At 37.1% G+C, this 23,530-nt stretch overlaps 1 protein-coding gene across 1 annotated transcript in view; it reads left to right on the top strand.

Moving 5' to 3' along the window:
* LOC107592174 (synaptic vesicle glycoprotein 2A-like) overlaps window positions 1–23,530 on the top strand; it is a 40,486-nt gene that overhangs the window by 1,897 nt on the left and 15,059 nt on the right. Inside the window, exon 2 of the mRNA XM_016281576.1 lies at window positions 12,399–13,139. Within this exon, the coding sequence (XP_016137062.1) occupies window positions 12,542–13,139 (598 nt within the window). The 5' untranslated portion in view covers window positions 12,399–12,541. The remainder of the gene's footprint in view (window positions 1–12,398; window positions 13,140–23,530) is intronic.

Genomic DNA, 23,530 nt, shown 5'->3' with positions numbered 1-23,530 from the left:
ATAAAATATTTTATATAAACTCAAATTTTCAAAGATTTGTTTTCTTTTAGTACAATATTGCAATTTAGCAAATTAAGCAATAGTTCACCCAAAAATTTGAATTTGCTGAAAATGCACTCAACCTCAGACCATCCAAGATGTAGATGAGTTTGTTTCTTCATGGCAACAGATTTGGAGAAATGTAGCATTCCATCGCTTGCTCACCAGTGGATCATCTGCAGTGAATGGGTGCCGTCAGAATGAGAGTCCAAACAGCTGATAAAAACATCACAATAATCCACACGACTCCAGTCTATCAATTAAGGTCTTGTGAAGTGAAAAGCGTCATATTTGTAAGAAACAAATTCGTTATTACAGGATTTTAACTTTAAACCTTCGCTTTCTGCCAGAATGCCACTCCATAATCCATAATAACGCTTCCTCCAGTGAAAAAGTCTCATCTGCTGTTGTCCTCTCACATCAAAATCCACCGTCATATTTGTTTAGAACTGTTTTGGACTGTTTTCACTTGTAAATGGTGCTTGATTTGTGCATATTTATCTCCTGATTCAGACTAGATTACTTTTTCACTGGAGAAATCAATATTTTGAGTAGTGGACTCATATTTTAGCTGGAAGCAAGGGTTTGGTAAATTTTTCCGAATCTCTTTCAATGAAGAAACAAACTCATCTACATCTTGGATGGCCTGCAGATTTTCATTTCTGGGTGAACTTTTTTTGGTTTGATGTAATATTTCCATGCCTCCAGGTGTTGCACTGACCTCTAATATGGAAAAAAAAAAAAAAAACTGCCAATTTATTAAGAAATATTACTGGTGCGTCTTCCTTTCTCTAATCAAAATGTTTCAAACAAAACGTTTTCTTGGGATAATTGGTAATTAGTTTATGGGTTTTTTTTCTCTGTCTTTGAATACCTGTACACTTTCCATCTGTAATATTTCCATGCCTCCAGGTTTTGCACTGACCTCTAATATGGGAAAAAAAAAAAAAAAAACTGCCAATTTATTAAGAAATATTACTGGTGCGTCTTCCTTTCTCTAATCAAAATGTTTCAAACAAAACGTTTTCTTGGGATAATTGGTAATTAGTTTATGGGTTTTTTTTCTCTGTCTTTGAATACCTGTACACTTTCCATCTGTTAGTCTTTTGTAAAATCACTTAAACAAAAGTTCGAAATAAACTTGCATAACAGCAATGAACAGTACATTTTCAGAGTGAAATCAAAGGCAGCCAAATTGAAGCAGAATCTCAGATGTATCTTTACACAAAGAGGGAAATCTATACATTACACACCCAGCATGTGTTCAGAGAGAGATTGATAAAGGCTGTAGACATCTTTGAAGTGTAACAAACAACAGTGGCGTCAATATAGATGTGTGATTTACTTAGAATTTTTTTCAAGGTTACATCCAAATGTCCTTAGTTTCACAATGATGCAAATAGAGGGTGATGGGTTTCTTTGGAACTGCAATATGCTTCGGTTTAGTATACTGCATGAGTCTACATATCATACGGTAATCTCTCACCCATTAATCCCTGCGCTAAAATATGAGCTCAAGAGGGAAATCTATACATTACACACCCAGCATGTGTTCAGAGAGAGATTGATAAAGGCTGTAGACATCTTTGAAGTGTAACAAACAACAGTGGTGTCAATATAGATGTGTGATTTACTTAGAATTTTTTTCAAGGTTACATCCAAATGTCCTTAGTTTCACAATGATGCAAATAGAGGGTGATGGGTTTCTTTGGAACTGCAATATGCTTCGGTTTAGTATACTGCATGAGTCTGCATATCATACGGTAATCTCTCACCTATTAATCCCTGCGCTAAAATATGAGCTTTTATAGAGGGACGTATCATTTCCCCTGGACTTCACTATATACACCACATGCAGAATATGTCATGACTGTTCTTTTGTCATTTAAACAAAGTTTAAGTTGCATGTCCCACTGTTAAGTAAGTCAAAGTCAGAATTTGAAGCCATTTGCAACCGGTTTTCTGTATATATTTCTGAAACAGGATATTTCCCAAGAAGTAATGTTGTGAATCTTGATTTTATCAGCCTGGAATTAAGTGAATTATGAAATGTGGATAGATCTAGATCGAAGGCTGGTTTGGCTGTCGGTTATCATTATGTGACATCAGCGGAAAAAGGATTCTTAAATTCTTACATTTGGATGACATTAAATGAGTACTTTGAAAAAAAAAAAAAAACTGCCAATTTATTAAGAAATATTACTGGTGCGTCTTCCTTTTTCCCTTTCTCTAATCAAAATGTTTCAAACAAAACGTTTTCTTGGGATAATTGGTAATTAGTTTATGGGTTTTTTTTCTCTGTCTTTGAATACCTGTACACTTTCCATCTGTTAGTCTTTTGTAAAATCACTTAAACAAAAGTTCGAAATAAACTTGCATAACAGCAATGAACAGTACATTTTCAGAGTGAAATCAAAGGCAGCCAAATTGAAGCAGAATCTCAGATGTATCTTTACACAAAGAGGGAAATCTATACATTACACACCCAGCATGTGTTCAGAGAGAGATTGATAAAGGCTGTAGACATCTTTGAAGTGTAACAAACAACAGTGGTGTCAATATAGATGTGTGATTTACTTAGAATTTTTTTCAAGGTTACATCCAAATGTCCTTAGTTTCACAATGATGCAAATAGAGGGTGATGGGTTTCTTTGGAACTGCAATATGCTTCGGTTTAGTATACTGCATGAGTCTGCATATCATACGGTAATCTCTCACCTATTAATCCCTGCGCTAAAATATGAGCTTTTATAGAGGGACGTATCATTTCCCCTGGACTTCACTATATACACCACATGCAGAATATGTCATGACTGTTCTTTTGTCATTTAAACAAAGTTTAAGTTGCATGTCCCACTGTTAAGTAAGTCAAAGTCAGAATTTGAAGCCATTTGCAACCGGTTTTCTGTATATATTTCTGAAACAGGATATTTCTCAAGAAGTAATGTTGTGAATCTTGATTTTATCAGCCTGGAATTAAGTGAATTATGAAATGTGGATAGATCTAGATCGAAGGCTGGTTTGGCTGTCGGTTATCATTATGTGACATCAGCGGAAAAAAGGAAATGGAAGAAATTCTTACATTTGGATGACATTAAATGAGTACTTTGAAACAATTTTCACTCAGAAATTGCAGGTAAATATCACAAATAATTATAAAAATTAAATGACAAATTGCAGTAGAAAGACTGAAATAGTATTTTCTAGTAAAACCTGCTACAGTCATCTTTGTTTTATTTACAACCTCATTAAAGTCATTAAAGTAAATAGGGTTGATTTTTAATTCATGTTGACATATCAGTGTCAAATTTTCTAATATTTTATTTTATAATGTGAAAACGAAATAATGAAATGTCTCATTTCTGTAGAACAATGTGTGCTAATGAATCATGCACAATGAGATCAGGAACACATTAAGAAAGCAAATAAGGTCAATTTTAATTTCATGTTGACTTTAAGGATGTTGATTTCTCTGAAAATCATCTTTGCAGAAAATCTATTTCACATTTCAGTGGAAATTCACATTTGCACTATAGCAACACTATCATAGAATAAAAGTGCTTCCTGTTTTTAATCAAATGTTGCATTGACAACATCCGTCCAAATGTGGCTCAGTCCTGTTTGCGCCTGGAGTATTTTAGACTAAAATGGGAGGCAGGGCAGAGGATGCTGGTGGTGCTGATGTAGCAGAGGGCAGGAGTGACTGTGGCCATGGTGACAGCAGCACACACTGAGAGATTTGTTCCAGGGCTAACGTGACTCACAGCGGCTCTGTCCTTTCCTGAGAGACCGCTGTCGTGATGCTTCTAACCATCCGCTAACATCCTCCTCTCCTCCCTCTATTCCACTGCACTCATTCCCAGATCCATCAACCTTTTGAATGGTAGTGAATATTTTTAAATTATGAATTATCATGAGATCCTTAAAAGTGGTTCTAAATTACATCTGAAATGTGTAATTTCTTTGCCATTACTTGTTTTCAAACACACTCTCTGTTTTCCATTGGTTGAACAAACAGATAGCCCCTCCCCAAACTCACGCCATTGGCTGAATTACGCCCTGAACATGTTCTGACCAGGTTTGGTTGAGATTCACCCACTTACAGATACATCCAGTTGTTTGTAGCAGGCTTACTGCTTCATCTTGTTATAGTCATTATTATGTGGTGGCTGTTGGTATACTCATGTTTGTCCTGTGGGAAGCCCCTGGGGTGTGTGTGTGTGTGTGTGTGTGTGTGACCACCGTACACATATTCCATCTGTCTGGTGAATAATGGAAAGCTTTATTTTAAATGTTGTTCAAATAATCGTTCACAATGTGGAACATGGCTTCAATACCCTGATAAGACAAGTGACAAGTGTGTATTGTTCCTGCAGGGCAAACTGTTAATGCTGAAATTGCTTTTCAAATTATTTAAATGAATAATTAATGATCACATTAAGTGTATTTATAGGGCTATTATATGGGATGACATAGGATTTATAATGACTTGTATGTAAATTACAGACTTAAAATTACTAACAACAAGTATCGGTTAATAGCATTGCTACACTCTAAAAAATGTTGGGTTAAATATAACCCAGCGCTGGGTTAAAAAGGGACAAACCCAGCTATTGGGTTGTTTTGACCCAGTGGTTGGTGTACTGCAGGAATAGTAATGTATGCATTAATTTGAATATTTGATTATTCAGATTAGCTTTGAGTGCTTCTCTTCTGAAATCTTTATGTTTGTGATTACAAATGCTTTTGCATGATGATAATTGTTTACCCTGCTTTTATCCAATGAGGGAACAAATCATTATCCTCCGATCCAAATATGTGACTTTTATTTTTCTTGTGAAATTCCAAAGTCGTAGTGTTTTGTGTCCAACATTATTTAAATCCAGGCATAGTGACTGTTTAACTTTTTAAAGACTATTTACAGATCATTTCCACCACAAATGTAGATGAGTTTGTTTCTTCATTAGAATAGATTTGGAGAAATGTAGCGTTTCATCACTTGCTCACCATTGCTTATCCTCTGCAGTGAATGGGTGCCGTCAGAATGAGAGTCCAGACAGCTGATAAAAACATCACAATAATCCACACCACTCCAGTCCATCAGTTAATGTCTTTTGAACCAAAAAGCTGCATGTTTGTTAGAAACAAATTCACCATTAAGGCTTTTTAACTTTAAACCGTTGCTTCTGGCCAAATATGAGTCCATAATCCATAATAATGTTTCTTCCAGTTAAAAAATTCCATCCCCTGTTGTCCTCTCAAATCAAAATTCACCAACATATTTGATTAAAGCGGTTTTGGACCGTTTTCGCTTGCAGTGTTTGAGCTTTGCATATTTCTCTCCTGATTCAGACGAGATGACTTACTTTTACTCGTGAAAGCAATATTATGAATAGGACATATATTTTTACTTGGAAGCAACAGTTTAAAATTAAAAATGTCAAAATGATGGAGTCCTTTCTTACAAACATGCAGCTTTTCACCTCACAGGATGTAAATTGATGGACTGGAGTCATGTGGATTACTTGTGGATTTTTGTGACTCACATTCTCACGGCACCCATTCACTGCAGAGGATCCATGGAATGATAGAAAAAATAACAAGTGATATAATGTTGTTTCTCCAAATCTGTTTCCATGGAGAAACAAATTCATTTAGAAGTTTCTTTTGAACCAAAAAGCTGCATGTTTGTTAGAAACAAATTCACCATTAAGGCTTTTTAACTTTAAACCGTTGCTTCTGGCCAAATATGAGTCCATAATCCATAATAATGTTTCTTCCAGTTAAAAAATTCCATCCCCTGTTGTCCTCTCAAATCAAAATTCACCAACATATTTGATTAAAGCGGTTTTGGACCGTTTTCGCTTGCAGTGTTTGAGCTTTGCATATTTCTCTCCTGATTCAGACGAGATGACTTACTTTTACTCGTGAAAGCAATATTATGAATAGGACATATATTTTTACTTGGAAGCAACAGTTTAAAATTAAAAATGTCAAAATGATGGAGTCCTTTCTTACAAACATGCAGCTTTTCACCTCACAGGATGTAAATTGATGGACTGGAGTCATGTGGATTACTTGTGGATTTTTGTGACTCACATTCTCACGGCACCCATTCACTGCAGAGGATCCATGGAATGATAGAAAAAATAACAAGTGATATAATGTTGTTTCTCCAAATCTGTTTCCATGGAGAAACAAATTCATTTAGAAGTTAAAGTGTCTTTTTTTTTTTTGCATTGCTGCATTAGTCATGACGAGGCTCTTGCTCTTCTCTCTGCAGCTCTGTAGGTCACTGTTGCGGAGTAGGTTTCCTCTCTCATTGCCAACCTTCGACCGCTGGCATTTAACTGGCTCTGCCAAAGTGACCCTTCAAAGCAGCACATGGTAGCTAAATGTCCTTCTTTAGAACAAGGGCTAGCAGATATAATAAAGTACTATTTGTAAGCAATTTTCAGTCTCATCTCAACAGTTGAGTAGAGTTTGGCATGATTCTGTTGCTAGGCTACACTCTTAAAAATAAAGGTTCCTAAAGGGGGTTTTCGCAATGATGCCATAGAAGAACAATTCTGGGTTTCACGAAGAACCCTTCAGTGAACAGCTCTTAAAAGAACCTTTTTTTCCATTATAAAGAACCTTTTGTGGAATGGAATGATTCCATGGATGTTAAAGGTTCTTCATGGGACCATAGATGCCAATAAACAACCTTTATTTTTAAGAGCATAAAAATACACAGCACACAGAACTATTGGATCAGTTTGTGCATTTTAATTTAAATGATTTTTATTGATAGTTTAGTTATTGAATCATATTTTCAATGCTTTTTCTGCTATGTTGGATGTTTTACTGAGCTCTTCATAGGACATTATGGGATTGCATTCTCTGTGAAGGATGCATGAGATGCTGCTTTAGAATTTTTTTCAAAATAAGGTATTTTAGAAGGCAGCATGATCATTTCCTCTAAATGCTAAATGGGCATCTGCTTGTGTATTTTGCAGAGAGGAACATGCCGTGGGTTGATGTTTTATGGGAATAGTCATGGGTGCAGATGATCCTTAATGTGACTATATATTTGCATGTTTTTGGTAAAGAAAGAGAAAACCCAGACTTCACTTTGAATTGACAAACCCTGTTTCAGTGAATGTCAAAATTCTGTCAAAGCCATTTGATGTGACCCAGCAAACCTTCAGCGCTAAACATCATGTGTGAGGGTTTTTCATTGACATTAGCCACTTGATGGAATTATTGTAACACAGTATCAGATCACCAGAAAACACACCCAAACAAGATGACTTTATAATCCCTGCTGCTGTTTCTTACAAAACAGAAATGAGGCCCTCAGGACTGTCAGAGGTTTGTGTTTTCATTGGCAAACTCTGAGATTCTCCAGTGCAGTCCCGTGTGCCTCCTCACACTCAAGCTGATGTGCCGCTTTGCTGTCGTCTCTCGTTGAATGATGATCTACACTCCCGCTGGCGTCGACTCTGCTTCAAAAACTGAATTACATAATTGGGTCTTTCATCACTGGTGAACAAGAGGCGAAGCCATTGCCCACCCTTTATATCAGAGTTAATTCACAATTAGCTTGATCCTAAAGAGAGGTTAAGAATAAAGATGAGGGAGTAGAAAGATCTTTTACTCATATGTTACAACCTCTCAGAAATTGCAATTTAACTACAACATTAAACGCGGTTCACAGCCTTTCGTTATCTAACATATTTCCCGGTGCTGCAAGATGTTCAATGAGAAAGAAAATGTCAGATTAAAATCTATTTTGACTAAATAAATGTATTTGTTAGTATTGTTCAGAGGTTTGTGGTCAGTAAGATTTTTATACTTTTAAAAATAATAATTGCCGCTTTGCTGTCGTCTCTCGTTGAATGATGATCTACACTCCCGCTGGCGTCGACTCTGCTTCAAAAACTGAATTACATAATTGGGTCTTTCATCACTGGTGAACAAGAGGCGAAGCCATTGCCCACCCTTTATATCAGAGTTAATTCACAATTAGCTTGATCCTAAAGAGAGGTTAAGAATAAAGATGAGGGAGTAGAAAGATATTTTACTCATATGTTACAACCTCTCAGAAATTGCAATTTAACTACAACATTAAACGCGGTTCACAGCCTTTCGTTATCTAACATATTTCCCGTACTGGAATTAGTCAAGTAGTTCACCTGTTTCGAGTCTTCGGGTTTTTCCGAGTCGTGACATCACGTGACAGCCCCATAAGCTTTAACCAATGCAGTCTGAGCTAATTATATTTTGCTAAAATGAACGAAATGACTCGAAAAAAGATTTGTTCATTTTGATGAACAAGACTCAAATGTCCGAGTCGGTAAAATGATCCGAAATTCCCATCACTACTGCAGCATAGCCGGTGTGCTCTGCCTGTGCAGGACTAGTTACCCGGCGTATTCATAGGTTTATTGGTTTAACATTGAATGTCATTGAGAGCTCTTAAAGGGATAGTTCACCTATAAATTAACAATTCTGTCATCATTTACTTACCTGAATGTATTGAAGGATGGTTATGGTAGATTTGTGTGAGGATCAGACTGAAATTTGAACTCTTACCTCCCATTTATAGCTCTCAAATCTCGTTGACGATGTTATGGCTGAGAAGTGGAGCATATAACAACCCAAATTTCAGTCTGTTTGTCACATAAAGCTATCATATGGTTTCAGAAGACCTGAAATAGCTGTTGTGTTGAAACTGAAATAAGTTGTGTTGACTAATTTAGTGGTACTTTTTGGAGCTTGGCAACCACATTTACAGTACTTTCATTAAGTACGTTCATTGTATTTTGTGTTCTGCTGAATGATATGAAATTGAGTAAATGACCGTGTTATTTTAGTATTATTTATATACTATTATAGTTTTTATTAATATTAGCTTTTATTTTCTTTATTTTATTATATTTTATACATTTTTTACCATTTAGGTTTAACATATTTTTGTTTTGTTTTAGTTTTATTTAACTACATTTAATAAATGTAGTTCTTAAACATATTTCAGTTGGTTGCCCAAGTAGCATTTATTTTATTTTATTTTTTTATGTTTTTTCTTTTCTTTTCTTTTGCAAAACATGCTTTAACAGTTTTAGTTAATAATAATTACCTTGGTAAATGATGGTAAATACCTTGGTCAAAATTAAAATTGTGATTGAACTGAACCATTTAACGCAGTAACCATAGGATTTCCTCAAACTCAGAATGTTTTTTTATAGTGATAGTTGAAGAAGAAGGAACATATTTTGAATGGAATCCATTAATCAAATGTTGTTTGGACCCCACCAATTTTCAATGAGATGAGATAAAATACGATAAAATAAACACTAAAACCAAAACAAGACTATGAATGTTCTGAATGAATGAAATGCCTTTGTCCGTGTTCACTCCGTCTCGAATCGCGCTCATGGAAAGCACAAGTCTCTTCTGCGGCTCGGTACGCTTGCAACTAGTTGTTTTTTTTTGTCTCTAGCAAGAGACTGTATGACATACACGTTACATGATTTTACTGATTTTTACATAGAAAGGGAGACAGCGCACCGCATTAAAATAAATAAACATTCATGTTTTAATAACTGCTGGCCAAATGAAACTAAAATTAAATCATCTTTGAGAGCAAGGGGGCCCCCAGGTGTTTCGGGGGCCCTACGCAGCTTGCGTACTTTGCGTATAGGGAGGATCGGCTCTGGATGAGTAAGTGAAAGAAATGTATTTATGTATTTTGAATATTTGTGTATTTTGAATGAAATCTTCCCTGAGTTCTCTGAGTGTGCAATGCTGATGCTTTTCATCATGTGTCAGCGCTGTATCGATTAAATACTCATCAGAACCCACTTGCATGGATTTTTCTATAACAAACACTGTCTAATCAGCCCTGAAATCAATCAATATTAAAAATGATTTTCACAATGGCAGCGCAGGTCTCTACTGGCAGAGAGGTGCACATGCGGAGAGAGCATGCAGGGATTGTATGAGTGAGAATGAAACGACTACAGAGGACAGCATAAGGCAGATCTATGCCTGCTGCCGCCAACTGGGCCATTTCTCCCTTGGACCAACCGCTTCTGCTGATGAGCTCATAGCGCCCCAGATTCACCTTTACAGACATTTATAGCTTTACAGCCATCTCCTCTATTATGCAGTGTTTACTCTGAGTAAGAAGAGAAGCACGTCAATTATTTTTATTGGCATTTACAGCTCTGCAGTCCACATGACTGGTCTGTTTCTGTGTATTCACTTTTCAGTGCCCTGATAACGTAATAGGACTTGGGCCGAGGTGTTGAGTAGAGCAGTGCTGACAGATATCCCAGATTGCCTTTCTTTGGCTGTCACTGAGAAGGCCGAATGTCTTGCTGGCTCATTATCTTCACAGACACGGGGTGATGTGGACGCTGAGAGGTGGCCGTCCGACTGATGAGCTCTATTCAGAGAGGAATACACAACAAGAGAGAGAGAAAAGAACAGGCAAATTAGATGAGAATGTGAACAAGAATGTGACTTGTTTACATATAGTTTACAAAAAAGAAGAGTGGCGTCATTAGGAATGGGAATCGTTATTTAACTCTGTATATATGTATATCTATGTGTGTATATATATATATATATCCTGGTATATATATGTGTGTGTATATATGTATATGTATATATATGTATATATACTGTATATACACGGATATGATTGTGACAGATTTTTTATGATTTTCCTAATATAATGATGTGTATATTATATTATATATTAATATTATTATATTATTTATTTGGACATGATAAAAAGTTATGACTTCTGATTTACTGAGTACATCAGGATCCTCTCTGAATGATTCAGTGAGTCAAAAATTAAAAATACAAGAATGATTTAAAAAAAATTTGACTCACTCATTCTGATTAGTTAAAAAGAACCAGCTGATAAGTGTTATTTGTTCAAAAATCATATTACACTGGTTGTGCTGTATAGTGAGGACAACTTGGCAGAAAGACGTGTTGCCATCATCCGCTCTGGTTCTTGTTTCCTAACCCTAAATCTCATCCTTTTCAGGTTTGTTCAGTGAAAGATTTCTGTACAGATCTTTATCTGTGCTGTATAGCTCCTAAGTACCCCTGAGATAATATTAATGTGGCTCAATTATGTATATTAGATTATTAATGCAATAAATGGATCCAGACCAATTTCAACAGATTGTACGAGGCAACACAGGCTGATTGTTTTATGAGTTTCCCTCGGGAACAATGTAATTGCCCTTTTTCAAGGAGGCTCAATTGGTTTCCTAAATGTTTTCCTCCAGAATGTAAACTGGACGAAACAAGGTCACCGTGAGCTGCTGCACCTATTTACATGCTGCCAGTGTTATCCATGTAGTCATTTGTAATTGTTCTCTTAGCTTACAAGAATTTTAATTCTGTGTGTATTACTTTCTTGCTGTTATCACAAAGCTGATTAATCATAATCAGATTTATTCAGGTAATATCACTGTTTGAAAATGCTGCCGAAGCCAAGCTCAATGTAATAGCTTGTTTTGCATGATTTCTAGATGGTTTAAGCATGTCATTAGCTGATTTGAGCTGGTTAGATGGTTGATTGGCAGATGCCTGGTTTTTGACCTGGTAGACCATTTACCTAGCTTGTATATCATGTATTTAATATTGTGGGAAAAATGCATTGATATGAACAGATAAACTGTGCACAGAGCAGAAAGCCATACAAATCATGTGTTTTGCCAGTCAATATAAAAAAAATGATGGTTGATTAGCTAGAATAGCAGCTGATAGACCTGGTTTTGACCTTCAGAATATACAGACTACCTGTATGATTCAGTAAATCTAAAAGAGCAAATCTTACAAAAACAAATAATTTTATTTGCTGAAGTTACTTTTTACATTAAGACAAATTTTTTGGGACTTTTTGCATTTTCATGATTTTTTTTTTCATTATGGAATTATTTTCATGACAATTAAGCACATAAAATAGTTACTGTAATGCCATGATTTATTTTTATTTACATGTGCATAAATGCTGCACAGATAAACTATTACAAGCATTATGTAAAAATACTTTAAAATGTTAAACTTTTTATTTATACATTTGTAAGTATTTTTTTTATATTTTTATAAATTAATAAAAATATTTTATCTTATCTCTTATCTGGACATGCTCATGACAGATTTGCACGATTTGCCCAATAATTTTACCATTATTGACCATTGGACCATCTTTTTACCATACCTAATAACAATAACAATTATGTGATGTATGATATATTTGTAAATTGGTGTGTTAATGTTGTAAAGTAATGCTTTTATACATCAGTCTTTCATCTTGAATAACAGCATGTGTTCTTGTATATTTTCAGACTGCTGTGTAGAGCTCTGAGCTCTAGAAGGTGCTGTCCAAGGTCCTGAACTTCTCCAGCCCAGCTTCACTCTACTACATGCTAACAGGCAGCTCCTGACACCCAGTTCCAGCACTCTTTACATCAACGCACGACTTTGAACCATGGAGGAGGGTTACAGAGACCGTACGGCATTCATTAAAGGTGCTAAGGACATTGCAAAAGAGGTCAAAAAGCAAGCAGGTAAAAAGGTGGGCCGCCATGTGGACAAGATGACTGACGAGTACACCAAACGCTCTTATACCCGCTTCGAAGAGGAAGACGATGATGACGATTACCCCGTGCAGGCCCAGGACGGCAGCTACTACCGCAGCAACAGCAGGGCCAACGACGACGAAGGAGCTCACAGTGACTCCACAGAAGGCCACGATGAGGATGATGAGATCTACGAGGGCGAATACCAGGGCATCCCCAGGAATGACTCCGTTGAGAAGGCCGATAGACAGGTGGGCGAAGTGGGACAGTCTCAGTTCCGGGACATAACACAGTACGAGGGGGAAAGGAGGAAGGACCAGGAGGAGCTAGCCCAGCAGTACGAGACCATCCTCCAGGAGTGTGGCCACGGCCGCTTCCAGTGGACCCTGTACTTTGTGCTGGGTCTGGCCCTCATGGCTGATGGCGTGGAGATCTTCGTGGTGGGCTTCGTACTACCCAGTGCTGAGAAAGACATGTGTTTGTCTGAGCCCAACAAAGGGATGCTGGGTAAGTCGAGAACAGCTCATTAGCTTTTATCTGTGGTTTCTGTTATAAAGTGCTTTAGTGCCCAATCTGCCCATCTACTTTTCACCGGAATTATATCCGGAAGTGTTCTTCTCATTAATTTTTTCCAAAGATAAAAAAAAAAGAGTCTTTGTTAAAGAGTTACAAGCCATGAACCAAACCAACCAGTTACAATGTGAATCAAAACACTACAAAATGTGTTTTAAGTAAAAAAGTATTTGAAAAATTAGATAAAAAGACAAAGCTGTGTACTGTGATCAGGGAAAGATCACTATATTATGATTATTGTTGGCTCTTTGATAAATTGCTTGTGTTCTTCTTTTGTAAGTCTGCTAAATTCATGAATGTAAAGTACTGCAATCCCAAGAAGAATTGTGAATGATATAACCGAAATAAAAATAAAGGAAAATTTATAAAACTATTGATTTAAAAATGTTGAATATATATATATAGACGGATATATAGAGAGTGAAAGAGAAACTTTCTGCTGATTTTTTATTAATTTTTTTTTTTTTTGGGAAAATGTTTCGGATTGAAAACCTAAATGTATTGCAAATAAATGTAATGAAACTGGATTTATTTTCATGGTAAAAAAGGATTGGTTTACACAAAAATTAACAATTTTCAAAAATCAAACCCTGTATGATTGTCTTTTTCTATTAAACAAAATGAAATGTTAAGCAGAATGTCCAAGTTACACTTTTCCTTACAACGAAATTGGCTGATGATATTTTACTTGTTCATGATATTTCATGGCTGCTGCACCTATTTACATGCTGCCAGTGTTATCCATGTAGTCATTTGTAATTGTTCTCTTAGCTTACAAGAATTTTAATTCTGTGTGTATTACTTTCTTGCTGTTATCACAAAGCTGATTAATCATAATCAGATTTATTCAGGTAATATCACTGTTTGAAAATGCTGCCGAAGCCAAGCTCAATGTAATAGCTTGTTTTGCATGATTTCTAGATGGTTTAAGCATGTCATTAGCTGATTTGAGCTGGTTAGATGGTTGATTGGCAGATGCCTGGTTTTTGACCTGGTAGACCATTTACCTAGCTTGTATATCATGTATTTAATATTGTGGGAAAAATGCATTGATATGAACAGATAAACTGTGCACAGAGCAGAAAGCCATACAAATCATGTGTTTTGCCAGTCAATATAAAAAAAATGATGGTTGATTAGCTAGAATAGCAGCTGATAGACCTGGTTTTGACCTTCAGAATATACAGACTACCTGTATGATTCAGTAAATCTAAAAGAGCAAATCTTACAAAAACAAATAATTTTATTTGCTGAAGTTACTTTTTACATTAAGACAAATTTTTTGGGACTTTTTGCATTTTCATGATTTTTTTTTTCATTATGGAATTATTTTCATGACAATTAAGCACATAAAATAGTTACTGTAATGCCATGATTTATTTTTATTTACATGTGCATAAATGCTGCACAGATAAACTATTACAAGCATTATGTAAAAATACTTTAAAATGTTAAACTTTTTATTTATACATTTGTAAGTATTTTTTTTATATTTTTATAAATTAATAAAAATATTTTATCTTATCTCTTATCTGGACATGCTCATGACAGATTTGCACGATTTGCCCAATAATTTTACCATTATTGACCATTGGACCATCTTTTTACCATACCTAATAACAATAACAATTATGTGATGTATGATATATTTGTAAATTGGTGTGTTAATGTTGTAAAGTAATGCTTTTATACATCAGTCTTTCATCTTGAATAACAGCATGTGTTCTTGTATATTTTCAGACTGCTGTGTAGAGCTCTGAGCTCTAGAAGGTGCTGTCCAAGGTCCTGAACTTCTCCAGCCCAGCTTCACTCTACTACATGCTAACAGGCAGCTCCTGACATCTAGTTCCAGCACTCTTTACATCAGCGCACAACTTTGAACCATGGAGGAGGGTTACAGAGACCGTACGGCATTCATTAAAGGTGCTAAGGACATTGCAAAAGAGGTCAAAAAGCAAGCAGGTAAAAAGGTGGGCCGCCATGTGGACAAGATGACTGACGAGTACACCAAACGCTCTTATACCCGCTTCGAAGAGGAAGACGATGATGACGATTACCCCGTGCAGGCCCAGGACGGCAGCTACTACCGCAGCAACAGCAGGGCCAACGACGACGAAGGAGCTCACAGTGACTCCACAGAAGGCCACGATGAGGATGATGAGATCTACGAGGGCGAATACCAGGGCATCCCCAGGAATGACTCCGTTGAGAAGGCCGATAGACAGGTGGGCGAAGTGGGACAGTCTCAGTTCCGGGACATAACACAGTACGAGGGGGAAAGGAGGAAGGACCAGGAGGAGCTAGCCCAGCAGTACGAGACCATCCTCCAGGAGTGTGGCCACGGCCGCTTCCAGTGGACCCTGTACTTTGTGCTGGGTCTGGCCCTCATGGCTGATGGCGTGGAGATCTTCGTGGTGGGCTTCGTACTACCCAGTGCTGAGAAAGACATGTGTTTGTCTGAGCCCAACAAAGGGATGCTGGGTAAGTCGAGAACAGCTCATTAGCTTTTATCTGTGGTTTCTGTTATAAAGTGCTTTAGTGCCCAATCTGCCCATCTACTTTTCACCGGAATTATATCCGGAAGTGTTCTTCTCATTAATTTTTTCCAAAGATAAAAAAAAAAGAGTCTTTGTTAAAGAGTTACAAGCCATGAACCAAACCAACCAGTTACAATGTGAATCAAAACACTACAAAATGTGTTTTAAGTAAAAAAGTATTTGAAAAATTAGATAAAAAGACAAAGCTGTGTACTGTGATCAGGGAAAGATCACTATATTATGATTATTGTTGGCTCTTTGATAAATTGCTTGTGTTCTTCTTTTGTAAGTCTGCTAAATTCATGAATGTAAAGTACTGCAATCCCAAGAAGAATTGTGAATGATATAACCGAAATAAAAATAAAGGAAAATTTATAAAACTATTGATTTAAAAATGTTGAATATATATATATAGACGGATATATAGAGAGTGAAAGAGAAACTTTCTGCTGATTTTTTATTTTTTTTTATTTTTTTGGGGAAAATGTTTCGGATTGAAAACCTAAATGTATTGCAAATAAATGTAATGAAACTGGATTCATTTTCATGGTAAAAAAGGATTGGTTTACACAAAAATTAACAATTTTCAAAATCAAACCCTGTATGATTGTCTTTTTCTATTAAACAAAATGAAATGTTAAGCAGAATGTCCAAGTTACACTTTTCCTTACAACGAAATTGGCTGATGATATTTTACTTGTTCATGATATTTCATGGCCCATTTTTTGAGCTTAGCAATATAAATCACCATCTGCATTTTTGGAAGATTAAAGATGTTCTTTAATCATCTTAAAGATCTTCTTTTGTGTTGCACAGAAGATAGACATTTCTGTCAGACTGGAACAAGTACATGTACATGTAATTTTTCATTTTTGAAAACCAATACTGTTTAGATCCTTTGCAACATCTTAAACCAGCATAAGCTGGTTTGCTGGTCTTATCTGGTCTAAAAAGTGCCTAAAACTCCTGTAAAACCAGCCTGGCCAAGCTGGAAGACTAACTAAGACCAGCAAACCAGATTAGGTATAGAAATGTATAAGATCTCTGTCCAGTGGTCATGGGAAAATATAACACATACACATTCACATTCTGTAACATATAAACAAAATATATCTTAAGGCCAGTTTCCACTGTCATCTTGTGCCCATTTCACCATCTGTCAGTCCGTCCAGCAAGGACACACAATTCTCCATCCTGGTCGAACCCGACGCAGCATTGACGCAGTTTGAGCTATAATTAACTGACAATAGACATGCTGAACAGCACAGTGTGCTTTCATAGCTTGTTCTGACTCCTTGTGGTCAATATTCTGGTAGTCCTTTTGTATGGATGGAGTCCTTGAATATCATGTTACATATCCAAAAAACAAGGTATTATCATTATATAATGTCCACGAACATTTTTGTAGTTTTAACTGCTGTGCTCATGCATGCACACACATAAGTGTTGCTGCTCTTAGACCATATTCATTATGTTTCTTAATGTTGTCTATTTGATAAATTATCTTTTATGTGATTATTGGGACATTACTGATGTGTTTTCTTGGTCGTAAGGTTCACACCTTGGGTTATAAATGTGAGCTTGTTGTGTGCTCATGTCAGTGCTTGTTCATTGATACACTCTGCGTGGATCTCAGCTGAGCGTGTGTATGTGAGTGCCATTGGGGAGCAGGGCCCTTGGTCTCTCCCCTGTTACAAAACAGCCCTGACTCATGCAGAAGTGCCGTCTGCATCTCTGCTGGGTCCTAGCGCTGAAATGTTTCCATGCACACACAGCTGCAGTTCCGCTGCAGAAATGCTTCAGCCTCTGTCACATGACACTCTCCAATCAAATCCAACAGCGTGGATGTGTGAGATGAAATGGCCCGCCGGGGGTTTGTTTCTGCTCACTGCACCCAGCAGTCAACCTGCATGTTTCTCTATGGCTTTAAACGCAATGAATGAGGCCTAAATGAGAAGAAACGGCATTATTTGTTTGTGTAGTATAAAAAGTATACTATAGTATAATACCATGGATAAAATACTATTATAAATTTAAATACTACTGAAAGTAAATCGCGGCATTAAATGTTATGACAAATCAGCTGTTAGGGAGATTTTATGGTTTGATGGATTTTTATTGAATTTGTTAGATGGATTGATGCTATAGATAGATAGATGGCAGCAGATGCACTAAAGGTGATGCCGCTGTACCTTTGACAGCACACATTTAGCCTATTTCTCACCAGAACACCGGGTGTCAAACGGCACATTAGTTCGGGTGTAACTGAAGAACGGAATATACAAACCTGCCACAGTCCATTGCGCTCCTCTCATCTGTGACGCATAGACACACTGGCAGAAAGGAAAAATGGCTCTATAAATAGTCTCCCGGCCCCTCCCCCGCTTTCTCTCTCTTTTTTTCCCTCACTTCCTCAACACTGGAGCCTGTGTGTTTTCCTGTCACTCTGCAGGAGAATCACAGCCTCCTCTCTCGCCCTTCCCCCTCTGCTCTCTCTCTCTCTCTCTCTGAGGAGGAAGAGGAGGCGGAGGTCAACAGTCTCCCCGCCCATCCCCTCTCCTCCTTCTCTGAGACCCCTGTGACATAATGCAGGTGGCCCCGCCCACTCAACCATCACCTAGCCCTAATTAGCTGGGTCGTGTAGCATCAGTGTTGCAGCAGTAGCGTGAAACACACCTTCCCTTTAAATTCAAGACACGTGGTTAACCGCGAGTGCGGCCGTGTTTATTAATGCTGTCAGGTGAGCGAGTTGTGTAAAATCACACCGCACATGTGTTCAGTGTTGTCATCTCTATTGTTCAGGTCTCCCTAGCAAATGTTGTCTGCAGCACTGCCTATGAAGGTCATAAACAGGCCTGCATGAGTGCAGAATTCAGAATAAAGTGCTGTAGAGTTCCACAGAATACAAGCGCTGTACACATTGTTTATGGAATATTATTGAGAATATGACTATGCTTTTACCTTGTCTATAGTATACACTAAACAAAACAATAAAAAAATGTTGTATAATGTGTTGTTCTTTAACAATTAAAACAGCATTTAATACAACAAAAATATGCAAAAATATTTTTTTTGTCTTGTTTTCTAGGAACATATTGTTTATTTAAATATATATATATATATATTCATAAATGCTAAAATGTATAATGCATGTATAACATACATTATTAGTATGTTAAACACATTATATCTTTTCATATATAACTGTAATTAAAAACCTAAAATTGCAGGTGTTGTGCAATGCAGGGTAATGCATAATACTTTCTAACAATAAATAGATTCATATTATAAATGTATCATAAATGTGGTTACATATGATACATTATAAGAGGCATTACAGTGCATATTTAATCCTTTAAAAACACTTCATAATGCATTATGTATAAATACTTCAAGTAAAGTGTTACCAAATTTTTTTTTTTGCAATGTAAACAGTTTTTGCCAGTAAATGCTTTGACAGATTCACCATTGTATTTGTGTTGTTTTGCATTACCCATTATTTTATCCCATTAAATTCAACCCAGATTGCAAACACAACTTTCTGCTGCTAATAAGAGAGCACAGAGCGGTCTTGTCATATTTAAATCCCAATGTTCCATTTTAGTGTTACTCCTCTCCGCTAATGCATTGCCCAGTGGACACAGGGCTTCAGTCAGGTGCTGAGAGCCGCGGGCATGTCCTGTGCAGGGTTTGGGCAGTGTAAGCCGATGGGCCCTGGAGAGGAGGGGTTGAGATAACAGACCCCTGTGCTGCATTGCAGTGATGCCTATCAAGGCTCATCATCACGGCTGTCCACCATAGTGACCCATTATAAAGCCAAGGTGAGAGAAAAGTAGTGCTGACAGCTGCCTCACAAAGTCAACTTTAATGCTACCCCAGCAGTCAACCTGCATGTTTCTCTATGGCTTTAAACGCAATGAATGAGGCCTAAATGAGAAGAAACGGCATTATTTGTTTGTGTAGTATAAAAAGTATACTATAGTATAATACCATGGATAAAATACTATTATAAATTTAAATACTACTGAAAGTAAATCGCGGCATTAAATGTTATGACAAATCAGCTGTTAGGGAGATTTTATGGTTTGATGGATTTTTATTGAATTTGTTAGATGGATTGATGCTATAGATAGATAGATGGCAGCAGATGCACTAAAGGTGATGCCGCTGTACCTTTGACAGCACACATTTAGCCTATTTCTCACCAGAACACCGGGTGTCAAACGGCACATTAGTTCGGGTGTAACTGAAGAACGGAATATACAAACCTGCCACAGTCCATTGCGCTCCTCTCATCTGTGACGCATAGACACACTGGCAGAAAGGAAAAATGGCTCTATAAATAGTCTCCCGGCCCCTCCCCCGCTTTCTCTCTCTTTTTTTCCCTCACTTCCTCAACACTGGAGCCTGTGTGTTTTCCTGTCACTCTGCAGGAGAATCACAGCCTCCTCTCTCGCCCTTCCCCCTCTGCTCTCTCTCTCTCTCTCTCTGAGGAGGAAGAGGAGGCGGAGGTCAACAGTCTCCCCGCCCATCCCCTCTCCTCCTTCTCTGAGACCCCTGTGACATAATGCAGGTGGCCCCGCCCACTCAACCATCACCTAGCCCTAATTAGCTGGGTCGTGTAGCATCAGTGTTGCAGCAGTAGCGTGAAACACACCTTCCCTTTAAATTCAAGACACGTGGTTAACCGCGAGTGCGGCCGTGTTTATTAATGCTGTCAGGTGAGCGAGTTGTGTAAAATCACACCGCACATGTGTTCAGTGTTGTCATCTCTATTGTTCAGGTCTCCCTAGCAAATGTTGTCTGCAGCACTGCCTATGAAGGTCATAAACAGGCCTGCATGAGTGCAGAATTCAGAATAAAGTGCTGTAGAGTTCCACAGAATACAAGCGCTGTACACATTGTTTATGGAATATTATTGAGAATATGACTATGCTTTTACCTTGTCTATAGTATACACTAAACAAAACAATAAAAAAATGTTGTATAATGTGTTGTTCTTTAACAATTAAAACAGCATTTAATACAACAAAAATATGCAAAAATATTTTTTTTGTCTTGTTTTCTAGGAACATATTGTTTTTATTTAAATATATATATATATATTCATAAATGCTAAAATGTATAATGCATGTATAACATACATTATTAGTATGTTAAACACATTATATCTTTTCATATATAACTGTAATTAAAAACCTAAAATTGCAGGTGTTGTGCAATGCAGGGTAATGCATAATACTTTCTAACAATAAATAGATTCATATTATAAATGTATCATAAATGTGGTTACATACGATACATTATAAGAGGCATTACAGTGCATATTTAATCCTTTAAAAACACTTCATAATGCATTATGTATAAATACTTCAAGTAAAGTGTTACCAAATTTTTTTGTTTTGCAGTGGAAACAGTTTTTGCCAGTAAATGCTTTGACAGATTCACCATTGTCTTTGTGTTGTTTTGCATTACCCATTATTTTATCCCATTAAATTCAACCCAGATTGCAAACACAACTTTCTGCTGCTAATAAGAGAGCACAGAGCGGTCTTGTCATATTTAAATCCCAATGTTCCATTTTAGTGTTACTCCTCTCCGCTAATGCATTGCCCAGTGGACACAGGGCTTCAGTCAGGTGCTGAGAGCCGCGGGCATGTCCTGTGCAGGGTTTGGGCAGTGTAAGCCGATGGGCCCTGGAGAGGAGGGGTTGAGATAACAGACCCCTGTGCTGCATTGCAGTGATGCCTATCAAGGCTCATCATCACGGCTGTCCACCATAGTGACCCATTATAAAGCCAAGGTGAGAGAAAAGTAGTGCTGACAGCTGCCTCACAAAGTCAACTTTAATGCTACTTCAACATTTGCAGCACCATCTTAACTACTGCAGATCTTGCAGAAACACCAGACACCAGCACAGATGCTCATCAGAGTATAGCTGTTGGTTCTGATGGTGAAATGAAGAGAAATGTTTATAAATGCAATTCATTCAATACTGAAAGGTATTACTAAATGTAGTCCAATAAAGTTAAAAATAAAAAATAATCTGTTTTACCCAATATGTGTGTACAGTTTATATATATATAATAATTATATAATCATAACATTTAAAGAGGTGATTTATGTTAATGCCATATTTCTTGCCAAAATACATGTAAAAAAAGAAATGCAATAATTTTTTTTTACATTTAAAATAAATAATTCATCTATTCATTCTAATGCCAAAATATATAAGGAAATATGTTTTAAAGATCAAAAAAATGTTTCAAACATTTTGGGTGAATGGAATATATTTTATCTATCTATCTATCTATCTATCTATCTGTCTATCTGTCTGTCTGTCTGTCTGTCTGTCTGTCTGTCTGTCTACAGTGCCTTGCGAAAGTATTCATATCCCCTTCCTTTTTTTTACATTTTGTTACGTTATGTCTGCAAAAACAGAATTGTCACAACTTCGTAAATGTATTAAAAATAAAAAAAATGAAATAAGTACATTATTAACTAAATATTTAGCTAAAGCACCTTAACAGCATCAAGTCTTTTTTTTGTTTGATGCACCAAGCTTTTCTCATCAGCATTTGGCAATTATTTGCCATTCTTCACCTCACCTCTTCACCTCTCAAGCTCTGTCAGGTTGGATGGGGCAGATGCACATTTTCAGGTTTCTCCAGAAATATTTGAGTGGGTTCAAGCTCAGGCTGTGGCTGGGCCACTCAAGGACATTCACAGAGTTGTCTATAAGCCACTCTGGCTGTGTGCTTAGGGTCATTGTCCTGTTGGAAGGTGAATTTTCTGCCCAGTCTGAGGTTCTGAATGCTCTGGACTAGGTTTTCATTAAGGCTATCTCTATATTTTGCTGCACTGAGCGTTTCTTCTACTCTAACGAGTCCCTCAGTCCCTGCTGCTGAAAAACAGCCCCACAGCATGAGGCTGCTACCAGCACACTTTACTTTTGGGATGGTACTCTACAGGTGATGAGCAGAGCTGGTTGCTTAGAATTGAGGTTCATCAGACCAGAGAATCTTGTTTCTCAGAGTCTGAGGGTCCTTTAGGTGCTTTTTTGTACATTTCAAGTGTGTCTTAACTGAAGAGAGGATTGAGTTTGGCCACACCGCCATAAAGACTGGATTGGTGGAGTGTCGCAGCGATATTTGTCCTTCTGTAGGTTTCTCCTATCTCCACATATGATCATGGTGCTCAACTAGAGTGACCATCAGCTTCTTGGTCACCACACTAACCAAAGCCCTTCTCCATCAATTGCTCAGTTTGGCCAGGAGGCCAGCTCTAGGAAGAGTCCTGGCTGTTTCAAACTTCTTCCATTAAGGGTAACAGAGACTACATGCTTCTATGAACCTTCAATGAAGCAGAATTTTTTTCTGAACTCTTCCAGAGATGTGTGGCTTGACGCAAACCTGTTTCTGAACTCTACAGGCAGTTCTTTTGACATCAGGGCTTGGTTTTTGCTCTGATATGCATTATCAGCTGTTAGACCTTTTAAGACGTGTGTGCCTTTCCAAATCATACCCATTCAATTGAATTTGCCACAGGTTAACTTCACTTGAAGTGTAGTAATATCTACAAGCAAAATTAATGCTCCTGAGCTAAATTTCAACTGTCCCAGATAAGGGTATGAGTACTTATGCAATGGAATCATTTTATTTTTTTATTTTTAATAAATTTGCAAAGATGTTAAAAACCATTTTTTTTTGCTTGACAATTATGGTGTATGGAGTGTAGATTGTTGTGGAAAAAACAAATTTAAAGCAGTTTAACATAAGGCAGCAACAA

This window comes from Sinocyclocheilus grahami, unplaced genomic scaffold, assembly GCF_001515645.1.
Source record: "Sinocyclocheilus grahami isolate Dianchi unplaced genomic scaffold, SAMN03320097.WGS_v1.1 scaffold150.1, whole genome shotgun sequence".
NCBI classification, from domain to species: domain Eukaryota; kingdom Metazoa; phylum Chordata; class Actinopteri; order Cypriniformes; family Cyprinidae; genus Sinocyclocheilus; species Sinocyclocheilus grahami.
This window is presented reverse-complemented; position numbering and strand designations above follow the sequence as displayed.